This window comes from Vipera berus (assembly GCF_964194415.1).
Source record: "Vipera berus genome assembly, chromosome: 7".
Classification (NCBI taxonomy): Eukaryota; Metazoa; Chordata; class Lepidosauria; order Squamata; family Viperidae; genus Vipera; species Vipera berus.
Genome location: NC_138209.1, coordinates 42,151,450 through 42,165,146, shown reverse-complemented (window position 1 = coordinate 42,165,146; position 13,697 = coordinate 42,151,450). Strand labels below are relative to the sequence as shown.

The window sequence follows — 13,697 nt, the reverse complement described above, 5'->3', positions numbered from 1 at the left end:
CGGCCGTTTGTCGTGGAGGCGGACGCCTCCGACATTGCCATTGGGGCCGTGTTACTCCAGGCAGCGACGCCCAACGGTACCCTTTTCCCTTGCGCGTATCACTCTCGGAAATTGAATCCCTCGGAGCGCAACTATACCATCTGGGAGAAGGAGCTACTGGCCATCAAGGCGGCGTTCGAGGCTTGGAGGCATCATCTGGAGGGGGCGCGGCATCAAATCGAGGTCCGGACGGACCACAAGAATCTGGAAAGCCTGCAGACCGCTCGGAATTTGAACCAACGCCAGATCCGGTGGTCCCTCTTCTTTGCGAGGTTTGACTTCCGGGTGCGGTACATACCAAGCGGGCACAACCAGAGAGCGGATGCTCTGTCCAGGAAGCCCGAGTACACCCGAGTGGAAGACAAGCTTCCGCCCAGGACAGTGATCCCCGTCGAGTCTTTTGCTGCGGTACGGGAGCCGGTGGATATACGGGCTCGGATCCGGGAGGCGCAGCAGCAGGAGGCGTGGGTGGCTCAGCGGAAGGAAGAGGTGGGGCCAGATTCGCCTTGGTCGGTCACGGATGGACTCCTGTATTATCGTGACCGGCTCTATGTTCCAGGAGGGCCACTCAGGGGACTCGTCCTCAGCCAATGTCATGATAACCCGGCTGCGGGGCATTTTGGCCTGTTCAAGACTCTGAACCTGGTCTCCCGTACTTTCTGGTGGCCCCGAGTCCGACACGATGTCCAGTCTTATGTCACCTCCTGCGTCCCATGCAGGCAGGCCAAGTCAGCGACAGGGGCCCCGCCTGGTTTACTGCAGCCTTTGCCAACGCCCAAGAGACCCTGGGGGGCTGTGTCCATGGACTTTCTGACGGATCTACCCCCATCCTCCGGCTTCACGACAGTGTTTGTGGTGGTGGACATGTTGACCAAGATGGCGCACTTCATCCCCTGTCGCGGCTTACCGTCAGCTCGCGCCACTAGTCGCATGTTCATCCAACAGGTGTTCCGGCTGCACGGCCTTCCCGACAGGGTCGTCTCCGATAGGGGGGCCCAGTTTACAGCCCGCTTCTGGCAGGAGTTGATGCGGGCGTTGGACATTAAGGTTTGCCTCTCGTCCGCGCATCATCCTCAGACCGACGGGGGTACCGAGAAGGTCATCGGCATCTTAGAGCAGTATCTGCGCTGCTATGTTAACCTGCAGCAGGACAACTGGGTGGACTATTTGGCCATAGCCGAGTTTGCCTTTAATAACTCGCAACACACCTCCACGCAGATGACACCGTTCTTGGCCAACGTGGGTTATCACCCCAGGTTCTTCCCTCTTTCTCCCGTGGACTCACCGGAGCCGGCAGCGAACGAATTCATGGCGGAGTTACAGGCGATCCATCGGTTGGTGCGACGGCAGCTGGAGAAGGCCAAGGCCGACTACAAGAGGTTCGCCGATCGGTCGAGAAGGGATACGCCTCCACTATCGGTGGGGGATCGGGTCTGGCTGTCCACCAGGAACCTACCATCCACTCGGCCGGCGAGGAAGCTGGACCACCGTTACCTTGGACCGTTCCCAGTCGAGGCCGTCATCAACCCGGTCGCCTATCGTTTAACTCTGCCACGTTCCCTGCGCGTGCACCCCGTCTTCCATCGGTCCTTGTTGGTCCCCGAACAACCGGCCTGTCCACTTCGCCAAGCGGAACCTCCCCCATCAGGAACTCGTGATGGAGGCAGCACCCCCGAGTACGAGGTCGCCAGCATCAGGGATTCCCGCTGGCTGAAAGGTCGCTTCCAGTACCTGATCGAGTGGAAAGGGTACGGGCCGGAGGACTTCACATGGGAAGACGCGACCGCCGTTCATGCCCCTGCGTTGGTGACTGCTTTTCACGAACAGTTCCCATCCCGACCGCATCCGGATCGGCAGACCCGAGGGAAGGGCCCTGCGGTGCGGGATAGTGTTGTGACTCAGGGCCAGCCGGTGGGTCCGACAGCCGGGTCCGATGTATCGGAGGACTCAGATGTGGGGGAGGAGGGAAACGAACCGGCTGATGATGATTTGGAGGCTTTGCAGAGTCCTCAGCCGGGGACCTCTTCTCAGCTGTGTGAGCCCGAGAGTGCGGAGGATGATGACCCACAGCTGGCCCTGTTCAAGGACGCCCGACGTAGGAGGCAGACGAGCAGGGACAAACAAAGAAAGACTATGGGACTCCTCGGGAGGAGGCACAGGGAGACCACGCCCTGAGCTCTCTATAAAAGAAGTGTTTGGGGAGGGGCTAGTTGCTGAAAGCAACTTTTTCGTTTGAGAAGACAAGCTCTTGTGTTTTGTTATCTGCGAAATTAAACCTTGGCAGAAGCCTTTTAGCCTTGGACGCTTTCCAGACTCGTCTCTTAATTAGGGGTTGGGAGAAGAGGGCTGGTTCAGAACAGTCATTATGTCCAATTTGCTTTTTTTCCTCCCTTTTTTTGTTGTGTTCCAACACACACAAAGGGAATAAACCTGTGTATAGCAAAACATGTGTTCCTGTAATACTTTTCTATGAGAAAAGTATTTTCTGATTTTCTGGAAAAATTTCTAGGGTGCCAACAATTTCGGCCATGACTGTATGTATATATATACACACCTTGCTAGGCCCCAAACACGGGACAAATCTTATTTCCTGTTTCAGCCTAACCCAAGGCCATCCACAGGCAGTAGTCACAGCAGTGACAGCTCATATTTTTTTGATTGCTAACAAAGAATTAAAGGGATATATATATATATATATATATATATATATATATATATATATATATATATATATATATATATATATATATATATATATATATATATATATATACACATATACACATACATACATACACACACACACACACACACACACACATATATATATATATATATATATATATATATATATATATATGGGACGCGGTGGCTCAGTGGGTTAGGACGCTGAGCTTATCGATCAGAAGATCGGCAGTTTGGCGGGTCGAATCCCGAGTGCCGCGTAACAGAGTGAGTGCCTGTTTTTCGTCCCAGCTTCTGCCAACTTAGCAGTTCGAAAGCACGTAAAAATGCAAGTAGAAAAATAGGGACCACTACGGTGGGAAGGTAACAGTGTTCCGTGCACCTTTGGCATCTAGTCATGCCGGCCACATGACCACGGAGACGTCCTCAGACAAGCGCTGGCTCTTCGGCTTTGAAACGGAGATGAGTTGTTGGAAACGACTAACACGCATGTGCAGGGGAACCTTTACCTTTACCTTTTTTATACACACACACACACTCAAATACTTTGGGCACCTAATGAGAAAGAAGGACTCACTGGAGAAGAGATTAATGCTGGGAAATATTGAGGGCAATACAAAAATGGATGGACAGAGAATGAGGTGGCTGGATGGAGTCACTGAAGCAGTAGGTGTGAGCCTAAATGGATTCCAGAAGATGGTAGAGGACAGGAAGGCCTGGAGGAACATTGTCCATGGGGTCACAATGGGTCAGACACGACTTTGCAACAACATATGTATATGTATAATATAATATAAATATAATGATATAATGATTACTATACTATTACTATACTATTACTATACTATAACTATACTATACTATACTATACTATACTATACTATACTATACTATACTATACTATACTATACTATACTATACTATACTATACTATACTATACTATACTATACTATACTATACTATAGCAAAAGCCAGTTCGAGCTGGCAGTTAAGGCTAAAAACCAGGAGGTTGTGAGTTCTAGTCCCAAATTAAGATAAAGACTGGGTGACTTTGAGCCAGCCATTCCTGTTCAGCCCCTGATGTCAAGTGTGGGTGACAAGCTGATCAATTCCTCCCTTAATCAAAGGATCAACACTTGTTTGGTGCAAAAAAAGCTGACTTTGTACTTGCAGGAAAAAAGGAAGAATATACCCTATAGATTTCTTCTCCTCTTCATATGCTCTTTAATGTTCTGTCTTAAATGTCACTTTTGCTTTTCTTCCTTTGCTTCTAGTTTGCCTTTCATAGTTTTGTTTCATCTCCAGCTTGAAGTTCCCCATTTTTTCCACATCTATGAACTTATTTTTCAGAGTTTCATAATTTTACATTTACAGCTTACAATGAAAATATTACATAAAACAATGGTTAGAATTCATAACTAATATTAAAACAATGACTAAATGTAATTTATTCTATCCAGAATGAAAAGCCTAGGCATCCTAGAGTTGTATTATATATTCCTTTTGTCAATATAGTCCTGTCTCCTCTCAGGTTGTCTCCCTTCCTTATCCTTGCCCTTTCAGCTAGTCCTTTCCTCTTTGATAGAGGAAGACCTTAATTTTAATCAAGACCTGTCAGAGCACAACAATGACTAGCAAATTCTATTTTAAAAAAATCAGCTTCGGATGGATTTAAATATCGCAAAACATTTCAAAATATCAGCAAAATGCAATAAGAAAGAAATGTGGGGAAAAAAAACCTCTCTGCAATTACATCCAAAAAGGACCCCTTTTTCTACCATATAAAAGTCACCATCTTTGACCTCGAATTCATTTCCCTTATTCCCAAATACTTGCTTAAAGGAACAGAGTCCTTCCCTGAAAAATCCAGGCCCCAGGATAATTTATCTTATTTACTATGGAAGATATGAGAGAACAGAGTGTGCATCAAAGAAGATAACCTTTGTTTGTTGATTTATTGTAATGTTTTGGAAAATAAAGACTCTATGCCGAGTCCCTCAGCTCGAGTTTACGAACGGCTAATTAGTTCAAGCCCTCAGCTAGGCTGTCTCTCCACCTGATTTACACCTTGAAGGCCAGGCCTGAAGGACCCATTGTTTGGACCGCGCTGCACTTCTGCACCGAGAAGAATGGCTACCAATGCACGTCCCCAGGGAAAATTTCTTGCGAAGGCAGCCCGTGAGACGGCAATCTCCGAGACTGCTGAAAGGAAAGGGGCTGCGTGTGAAATGGCTGCGAACCAATTCTGAACCGAAGGACGCTCGTGAAATGCAAAACGCGCACAGAGGAAGGAAAGCGAGGGGATCAGAAAGGCACAATGGGAACGAGGAGGAAAGCAGCGATGCACTCAAATAAAACAACGGCGCCAGCAGCGCGGAGGGAAGGGCGGGGGGCAGAATTGCCCTTTCTTATCAGCGCTCCCGGGGTAGAAGGAAAGATGGGGCAGGTGAAGGGGGTCTACCTCCTTCTTCTTTTGGCTTCCCCCGAACTGGAAACAAAGGAGGAAGAGGAGGCAGCTCCCCGCAGACAGGTGCAGCCTTAAGAGCCGTAGCGATGCCATGGCTTCCCAACAGCGCCCTTCAACACCTCCCGTCTACCTGCTAGCGGCCGTTATCCACGCCACTTTCCCCTGCCCGAATTCGGCCGGGCAGTGGCCAATCCAAAAGCAAGCTCCTAGGCAAAGCGTTCTGGGAAATGTAGTTTCCTCTCGTTCTCCCTAAGCTCGCCTTCTTCCTTCCTTCGAGAGAGGAGAGCTTCTTATTTGCTTATCTGTATTACGAGAGAGTAATTCAGTCGTTTTAAATCCGGAATGGAGGCGTTTCTCAGTCTGAAATCTGATGCAGCTGTTTGGTCCCCGGAAAGAAAATGGATTGGCCTGGAAAGCATTTGCAGAGGATACGACCTAAAAAAAGTAAAGGCTAAAAAAAGTAAAGGGGATAATAATAAGATGATGATAAGTTGACTTTAACAAGGCTTAGGGAAACCTATGTTTCCATGGTTTTAAAATCTGGAAAGAGGTTTCTGCACTGTTGACCTCTAACTCCTGAATATTATGATGGAGATAAAATATGAGACTGATTAGTATTGTTAAGAAATATTGCAAAATTCCATATGTTGTCACCAGCGAACCTGCATAAGATAGAACACAAATATGAAGTCACCCAATCTTTACTCAAATGTATGATTTTTATCCTATTAAATGGGCATAAAGTGAATTTTTATTCGGTAAAATGCAGCCTACCTGCACAGAAATCAATCCTCCTGAATTCAACTCACATAGAAGTGTGTGCAAAATTACTTATTTAACGATTGGGATTCATGGTCTTTCTGTTTTCAAACCTTGGAGTGGGCATTTTCTTTGGTCTCAAATGCTCTGGGAAACTATCAGGTGATTATACTTTTCCAACAAAGCCTTTCAGTTTACTAACCTATATGAAAATTGGTTGTGAGTTAACTTACTTGTTCCCATGTTCCGCTTTTAGTAATTCCTTATATGATTAAGAATGCAGAATACAGAATAAGAGTTCTGAGGAACTTGAAATCCTGAACAATGTTCATCAATACATTGAATATTTTTATCAGGTGGGTTGGCATTGATTTTAGTACTATTCTGCAGTATCATTGCATATATCCTGTGGTGTTTTGGATTAGATGAAATCTAGTACTTAGTACATTGACTTTTAGGATTCCTCTTAATCTCCGAATATCATGATGTGAAACTAACTAAATTCCTGTCTGGAGAAAGTGTAGCACAATTTAAAAACCATGACAAAGAAGACCCTCTTAAAGCTTCTTGCCAGTTTTTGCAATGTTTTGTGTCTTTCCCACTATTGAGTTAATGTGCTATCCATCCAACCTGAATTGCCTGAAACCTACATCACTATGAACATTGTGTCAATGACTGATCTTGACCCAGCCATTACTTTCTGTTTCATGTTTCTGTCTTTCCCTCCACTATAATAGTTAATAAAACTGTACAGAGTTGACGTATCTTAGTTATCCTGAGACAATGTCCACATATGAAAAAAAACCACTACTTGAATACTTAAGGCTGACCCATGGGCCTTCATGAGATGAAAGTGACATCATGGAGACATCAAAAGAAAAAGATGTTGCCAATGTATGTGGTACATACAAATGGAGAAACAGGATGGTAAAAGAGCTGTTGAAATGTAACAAACCTCAACTATTTTTTTAAAGAAAAACAACAACGAGGAGGCAGAGGTCCCAGTCTGCTTAGGACCCAGGCCCTTTAGGACTTTATTCATACCAATACAAAGAAAGTCCCAGACAATGGGGCTTCTATCTGAATAGATACAAAGTCATTATTTGTAAAATTAAATACAACTTACTGATCTGAGTAACTGTCTGGAGTTAGTGGGATCAAGTAGGATACAAATTATGCAACTTTGTTTTTTTTTTAAAAAAAAAAAAACCTATTGTTTCAAAAGAGTATTAGATCCATATTGAAAAAACAGGTATGGTACTTTTCCAAAAAAATACAAGATCCATTTACATAATGCCTGAATAGTGCATTCGCCAGATACTACAATGACAGATGCATGTTTGAAAGCCAGGTAATAATAATAATAATAATAATAATAATAATAATAATAATAATAATAATAATAATAATGATGATGATGATGATGATGATGTTGAAAGGGACCTTGGAGGTCATCTAGTCCAATGCCCCGCTCAGGCAGGAAAACCTATGCCATTTCAGACAAATGGCTGTCCAGTCTCTTCTTCAAAACTTCCAGTGTTGGAGCTTCACAACTTCTGGAGGCAGGTTGTTCCACTTCTGGAGGCAGATATCCAGTTTTTTTTCTGCAGTTCAAGTAATAATAGTTATGGAGGAAAATGCCTAGTGACCACAATGGAGGAATGAACCTCGAGTAGGGTACAATAGCCAAGAAAAGCTGGACTGATTGCATCATCAACAATATTGTCAAAGAAGTTCTATAGATCATATCCATGACAAAAATTGTTTCAGAAAAAAGACCAAACACTGTACTAAACTGATGTAATTAAATATTTTTAGTTCTCTATTCAGTTTTTCTAATTTTAATTTTTTTAGCATTTTTAACTTTTTATCATGTTATAATTTGCCCTCAGTCACTGCATCATTAAGACAGAAATTTAATAAAGACATGCACACTTTCTAATTTGACAAATGACTACATGATTCCAAAAGGAAACACAGTACAGTACAGCATGCAAGATAACCATCAAGTTTAATTTTGATGTAACAAAGGATTTTTTTTAAGACTTAGGGGAAGACTGCTCTTTCTGTTCAGTACATCACCAAGGTGGGCCATTCACCACTTCCTGAGGCCAGAACAGAGGACAGCAATTCCTCCTATTCCCAGCCCATTGCAAATGCATTCCATTTAATCTTCAATTCATCTTTAATTCAAAACTGTTTTATAACCCAAGCTCTCATAAGCCTTTCAGAGCAGATGGTTTTCAGTACTTCAATCCATTCTAGTAGCTGTCCAGTTTTGGCAAAGCATCTTTTCTCCAGCAGCTGGTGTTGCTCTGTGCTTACATTTCATCCTGGACTGCTGGGATATTATATTTTCTATTGATCAGGAATTACTTTAAATAAAAACAACTTTCAGTTGATTCACCAAAGGCCCCATTAAGTTAGTGAGCTACCCTCACATCCAGAAGCTTGTGCTCAATTTATTGTTCATATCACCAGGTAGGTACCTTTTCATTTTCTGTCCAGGTTGGATGAAATATGTTGTTCTTGCTTTCCCACCTCCTGCCCACACTTCTACAAGGCTTTTCTTCCCCTTCCTACTTGTTTTATAAGGCTGAATTGTGAGTTTGTCCTTGTTCAAAGTTTTTGTGGTCTTAACAGGTATTGGAAGAAAAGTCTTCATCATGGTTCCATCCAAGCTGGGAGTAAACATGGTGACTGCTTTAGGAAGAAGGTTGTAGTTTATTGAAGAGGTGAACCAGACAGGAATATGGTCTGGCAGAAAAAAGGACTGAGCACATGTAGGGAGTGGGTTTTTATACCCTCTTGAGCCTTTTGTTTGGAGTGATTTCCTGTTCCTGTTTGAGGCTATTTCCTGTGTCATGAACTTTTGACCTGAGTCTGAGTGTGCCTTTCTGGTATTCTGATGGTGATGGGCTAATCCTATTATGTCCAAAGGTCATGTCCTGCTTCCCTGGGGCTGGGCTGATGACTCTTAGGATGGGGTCTGTAGATTTTAGGTCTTTGTCTTCTTAATCTCCTAACTCCCTGGATTTACATCTGCATCTCTATAGAGCTGGTCCTTGCTTGGGGGAAGGAGACCTGGAGCTATAAAGAAAACTAGGCATGCTTTTCTGCCTCTTCAAGATCCTTTGAGGAAATATATTTTTTCTGCCCTTTTAATATTTCCTTCTCTGGGGAGCTGTCTTCCCACACAGGAAAGGAAGAAACAAAAGAACTTGGCATGAGAGCAATGATATAATAATAATAATAATAATAATAATAATAATAATAATAATAATAATAATAATAATAATAATAATTATTATTATTATTATTATTATTATTATTATTATTATTATTATTATTATTATTATTATTTAATTTCTATACCGCCCTTCTCCCGAAGGACTCAGGGCGGTGTACAGGGCAATACAATAAAAAATACAATGTACAAAATTTAAGAATAAAAGGATCTATGTTATTGTCAAAGAAAGTAATGTAGGAATTGGTGGTGAAAACATCCATGCATGCAGACACCTGGGAAACAAAGTAAACTGAAGAACCAGTGAAGAGAGAACAATTACAAAAAAAGAGAAAGGAAGCACCAGTAGACCGATCCACCCAGGAACCAACCAGTGAGGCCTGTCTTCCCCACATGGATGGGAAGGAGAAAAAGCAAAGTAACAATAAGGCATTTAGGAGGTTATCATAGGCTGAATATTAGTCTAGCCCAGGGGTGTCAAACTCAATTTCACTGAGGGTCGCATCAGCCTTGCGGTTGCTCTCAGGGGGCCGGGTGGGTATGGCCAGGGTGGGCGTGGCCTACTGGGTGGGCGTGGTTAGAGTGTGTATGGCCTACTGGGTGGGCGTGGCCAGCTCTACATCGTTCGCATCAAGGGTGCCTATGGGGGCCTGGGCAGGAGTGGGACAGATCTGAGGGTCTCTGGCAGAAGGAGGGTCTCTGGGCCGGGGCCAAGGCAGTGGGGGCCGTTCCCTCACTGTTTCCAGGATGGCTTCACGGGCCACATGAAACAACTTCATGGGCCGGATCTGGCCCCCGGGCCTTGTGTTTGACATGTCTGGTCTAGCCCATTATCAATCAACTGCATTCAATTCTGAAATGTCTCCCAGTTGCAGCTGGGTGCAACATGAGAAACAAAGACCTCAAGCTACTCTAAGGAATTGTTCTTAATCTACTAGGCAACTGAGAACAATCATGTTTGAAATCAACCATCTGGAATCACTTACAAGAGCATACAGAGCCGTATCTCAACCCAGGGAAATCATGCTGTGGGAAGTCAGCTCCCCAGAGAAGGAAATATTAAAAGGGCAGGAAAATATATTTCCTAAAAAGATATTGTAGAACCAGGAAAGCATTCAAGACAGTTTTCATCATTGTTGTGCTCTATTTCTGTAGAGATGTAGTTATTTCTTAGATAGAGATAAACTCCACCTCTTTTATTTGGTCTGTTTCCTTTAAATAATTTAAATCCCTCTAGCTGAGTGTTCCATTTGTGGGTTTCATCCCACCATGTTTCCATAATGGCAACATTATCATATCTGCCCTCATTTACCTGAATTTCTAGTTTACCCTGTTTACTGTTCATACTCTGGGCATTGGTGTATAGACATTTGAGTCCTTTACAACTGACCCTGTGTTTACTTTCTATATAACCTGTGTGTGGTGCCTGAGTTCCCCTATCTTCTTACCACCTGTTTGGTTAGTGCACTTTGTGTGGCACGTGCTATTAAAAGCTTGATTTTGCTTGATAGCAAGGTTGATATTCTTGTCCACACACACATCTATGTTACATGCACTGCTAACCCTGCAATTTTTTGATTGCCGGGGACAGGGATGTTCTGTATCAATTAACTCACTGTCCCCATTGTTTAGTTTAAATATTCCTCCAGAAAATTTGTGATGGATGCAAACCGTCTCTCTCTCTTTTTTTTTACATTGTTTCATTGAACCAGCTACAGACATTGTGACTAATATAACCTTAAGTCCTAATATGTTACAAATGTTAAGTTCAGAAATGAGATCTTTCATTTATGTTCTCTTACCAGGATCCAGCCTTTCTTTTGTCCTTATCTGGGATGTCTTCATTTTGTCTGCCTATCTATTTCTTTAACAACTGCAGTATTAATGCCTTTACAAACCTCTGCCTGCAAGCTAACCCCCCACTGCCAATTCTACTTCTCCTTTTCTTATCCTTTGTTCTCCATGCATTTGTCTGCCTTTCCTGGGAGAGTCCACCTAGAAAGGGGGGAGGGGTTCTTGTTCTCATGTCTTTCAGCCCTGCACAGATGACACCACCCCCCAACCTTTGGAAGCAGAGCACACTGACCTAGATGCTGCCTCCATCCATTTGAGCCATGGAATTGAGTTTTGAATCCAGCCATCCACAAAAAGCCACCATGCAACTTGAGGATTTCTCAAGTCCTACCAGTCCCTCAGATGCCTGTAAAAACTGAAGAAAGAAGGAGTCCTAGAGACATGGGTCCCCACATGAAGCCTTAGAAGAAAATTAAGACTGTGGGGAAGGATGGAAACTCATTGTAAAGTTTTCTTTCCTGCTCCATTTGTATTGTAATAAGCCAGTTGAATGTATTTTTGGAAAGATGGCATTTGGGAATAGTTGGCACAGCAAGTCCTGAACACCTTGGGACTTCTGTCTGGTGGGAGAGAAAATTTATCCAGAATGTTTGTGTTGCCTGTTTGTACTAGTAGCTGCACACACACAAACACACACACTCACCATTTAGAATCACATTGAGTCTATCCCCTCCACTTACCTTCAGTAAAGCTCCAGCCTGATTCTTGCCCTGTGTCATTAAAACTTTGTAGGAACAACCTCCAGCAAATTTCCAAGGGGGAGGGAATCAGGCCCCCTCAGCTGATTTGCAATTCATATGCCCTGACTGAAGAGGTAGCAGGAAACAGATCTCTAGACCTCAGCCCTGAATATCTTACATTAGTGGACTCACTGTGTGCAATTTAAGGAAAATTTAATAGCCTGGCTTGCCACTGGCTAACCTCAATTTGACATTACAAACCTGGATGCACTGAACTAAGAGCTAAGGCAGGAAACAACTCTTGAAAATGGGCAGCCAGTGGTTACATACTAAGATTGACCCACAACCATCAAGAATACCAGAGAGGCACACTCAGGTCAGAATACGTGACACAGAAAATAGCCTGAAACAGGAACAGGAAGCAACCCCAAACAAAAGGATCCAGAGGGTATAAAAACCTATTGCCTACATGTGGTCAGTCTTTTTTTTTCTGCCAGCCATCTTCCTGTCTGGTTCTCCTCTTCAATAAACTACAACCTTCTTCCCAAAGCAGTTGCCATGTTTTTCCCCAGCTTGGATGAACCATAAAGGTAAAGGTAAAGGTTCCCCCGCACATGCGTGATAGTCATTTCCAACTCTAAGGGCCGGTGCTCATCTCCGTTTCAAAGCCGAAGAGCCAGCACTTGTCCAAGGATGACTCCGTGGTCATGTAGCCGGCATGACTAGACACCAAAGGCGCACGGAACGCTGTTACCTTCCCACTGTAGTGGTCCTTATTTTTCTACTTGCATTTTTACATGCTTTTGAACTGCTAGGTTGGCAGAAGCTGGGATGAATAACAGGCACTCACTCTGTTACGTGGCACTCGGGATTCGACCCGCCAAACTGCCGACCTTCTGATCGACAAGCTCAGTGTCCTAACCCACTGAGCCATCACGTCCCTTGTATGAACCATAATGAAGACTTTTCTATGCAATAGCAGGACTTTCCACAAAATAGGTACTTAAATAGGGTGTGTTTAAATGAGACCCAAACCGGTTCCATCAAAAATGGAACCGGTTGCTTCTGCTGTACTAGCTAGCAAGGACTATAAATAGCTGGGGATCAGGGAAGGGAAGCAAATCACAGTCTACAAAATAGCAGTCCAATCACAGCACTTGAAATAACCCAAACATTGAGAAAATACTGTTGAATATGTGTTGGAAGTCAATGTATTCTCTCTGTGCATATTCTCTTTCTGAGAGAAAGAATCTAATATCAGAAATGACCAGTAAAGCAGGTTATAGAACAATAAAGGAAATTTATTATATGTGCCACAGTGTTTCTGACACAAATGCAAATCAGTAAACAATCAGAAAGTGTTCTATTTAATTCATGAAATTTATTTGCCATCCATATTGCATTTCATAGCAATTCTGAGGGGGTTACAAGAGAAAACATGTAAATACTTTATAGTTATAAATATAAAAACTGATTAAAATTAAAAAAATTAAAGTAAGCTAAAAAACAAGGGTTTGGAGGGAAGAGATAGGGGTACCTTCTGTACTAGTGCACCAGAGGCTCCTTCTCTGTTAGTGCACCAGCCACCTCCAGCCATTAGCTTCTCCTTCAGGACCCCAGGCTAGCCAGCATAGCCAGATTTTAAGGCTTTTCCTGAAGGCTAAAAGACAAAGAGTGAATCTTACCTCTTGTGGCAAGATGTTTCAAAGGGCAGGACCCATGGCAGAAAAGGTTCTTCTCCTGGATCCAACCAGCCAAAATTCCTTGCCTGATAGGATCTGCAGTAGGCCCCTTCTAACAGCACAAGTGGGTGGGCCAATCCCATTGGAGAAAGATGATTCCATAGATATCCTGGACGCATGCCATAAAGGACTCTAAAGGTAGTAATCAACATCTTGAAGCAAATCAGCAGCCAGTGCAGCTCACAAAAGAATGGTGCTATATGTGCCAACTAGGTGCCTCTTA

General features: G+C 43.5%; 1 protein-coding gene across 1 annotated transcript in view; it reads right to left on the bottom strand.

Annotated features, from left to right (window-relative positions):
- The window catches only part of TUSC3 (tumor suppressor candidate 3), a 142,902-nt gene extending 137,542 nt beyond the window's left edge, over window positions 1-5,360 (bottom strand). The window contains exon 1 of the mRNA XM_081332959.1: window positions 5,187-5,360. Within this exon, the coding sequence (XP_081189085.1) occupies window positions 5,187-5,285 (99 nt within the window). The 5' untranslated portion in view covers window positions 5,286-5,360. The remainder of the gene's footprint in view (window positions 1-5,186) is intronic.
- Window positions 5,361-13,697: the final 8,337 nt, after the last annotated feature.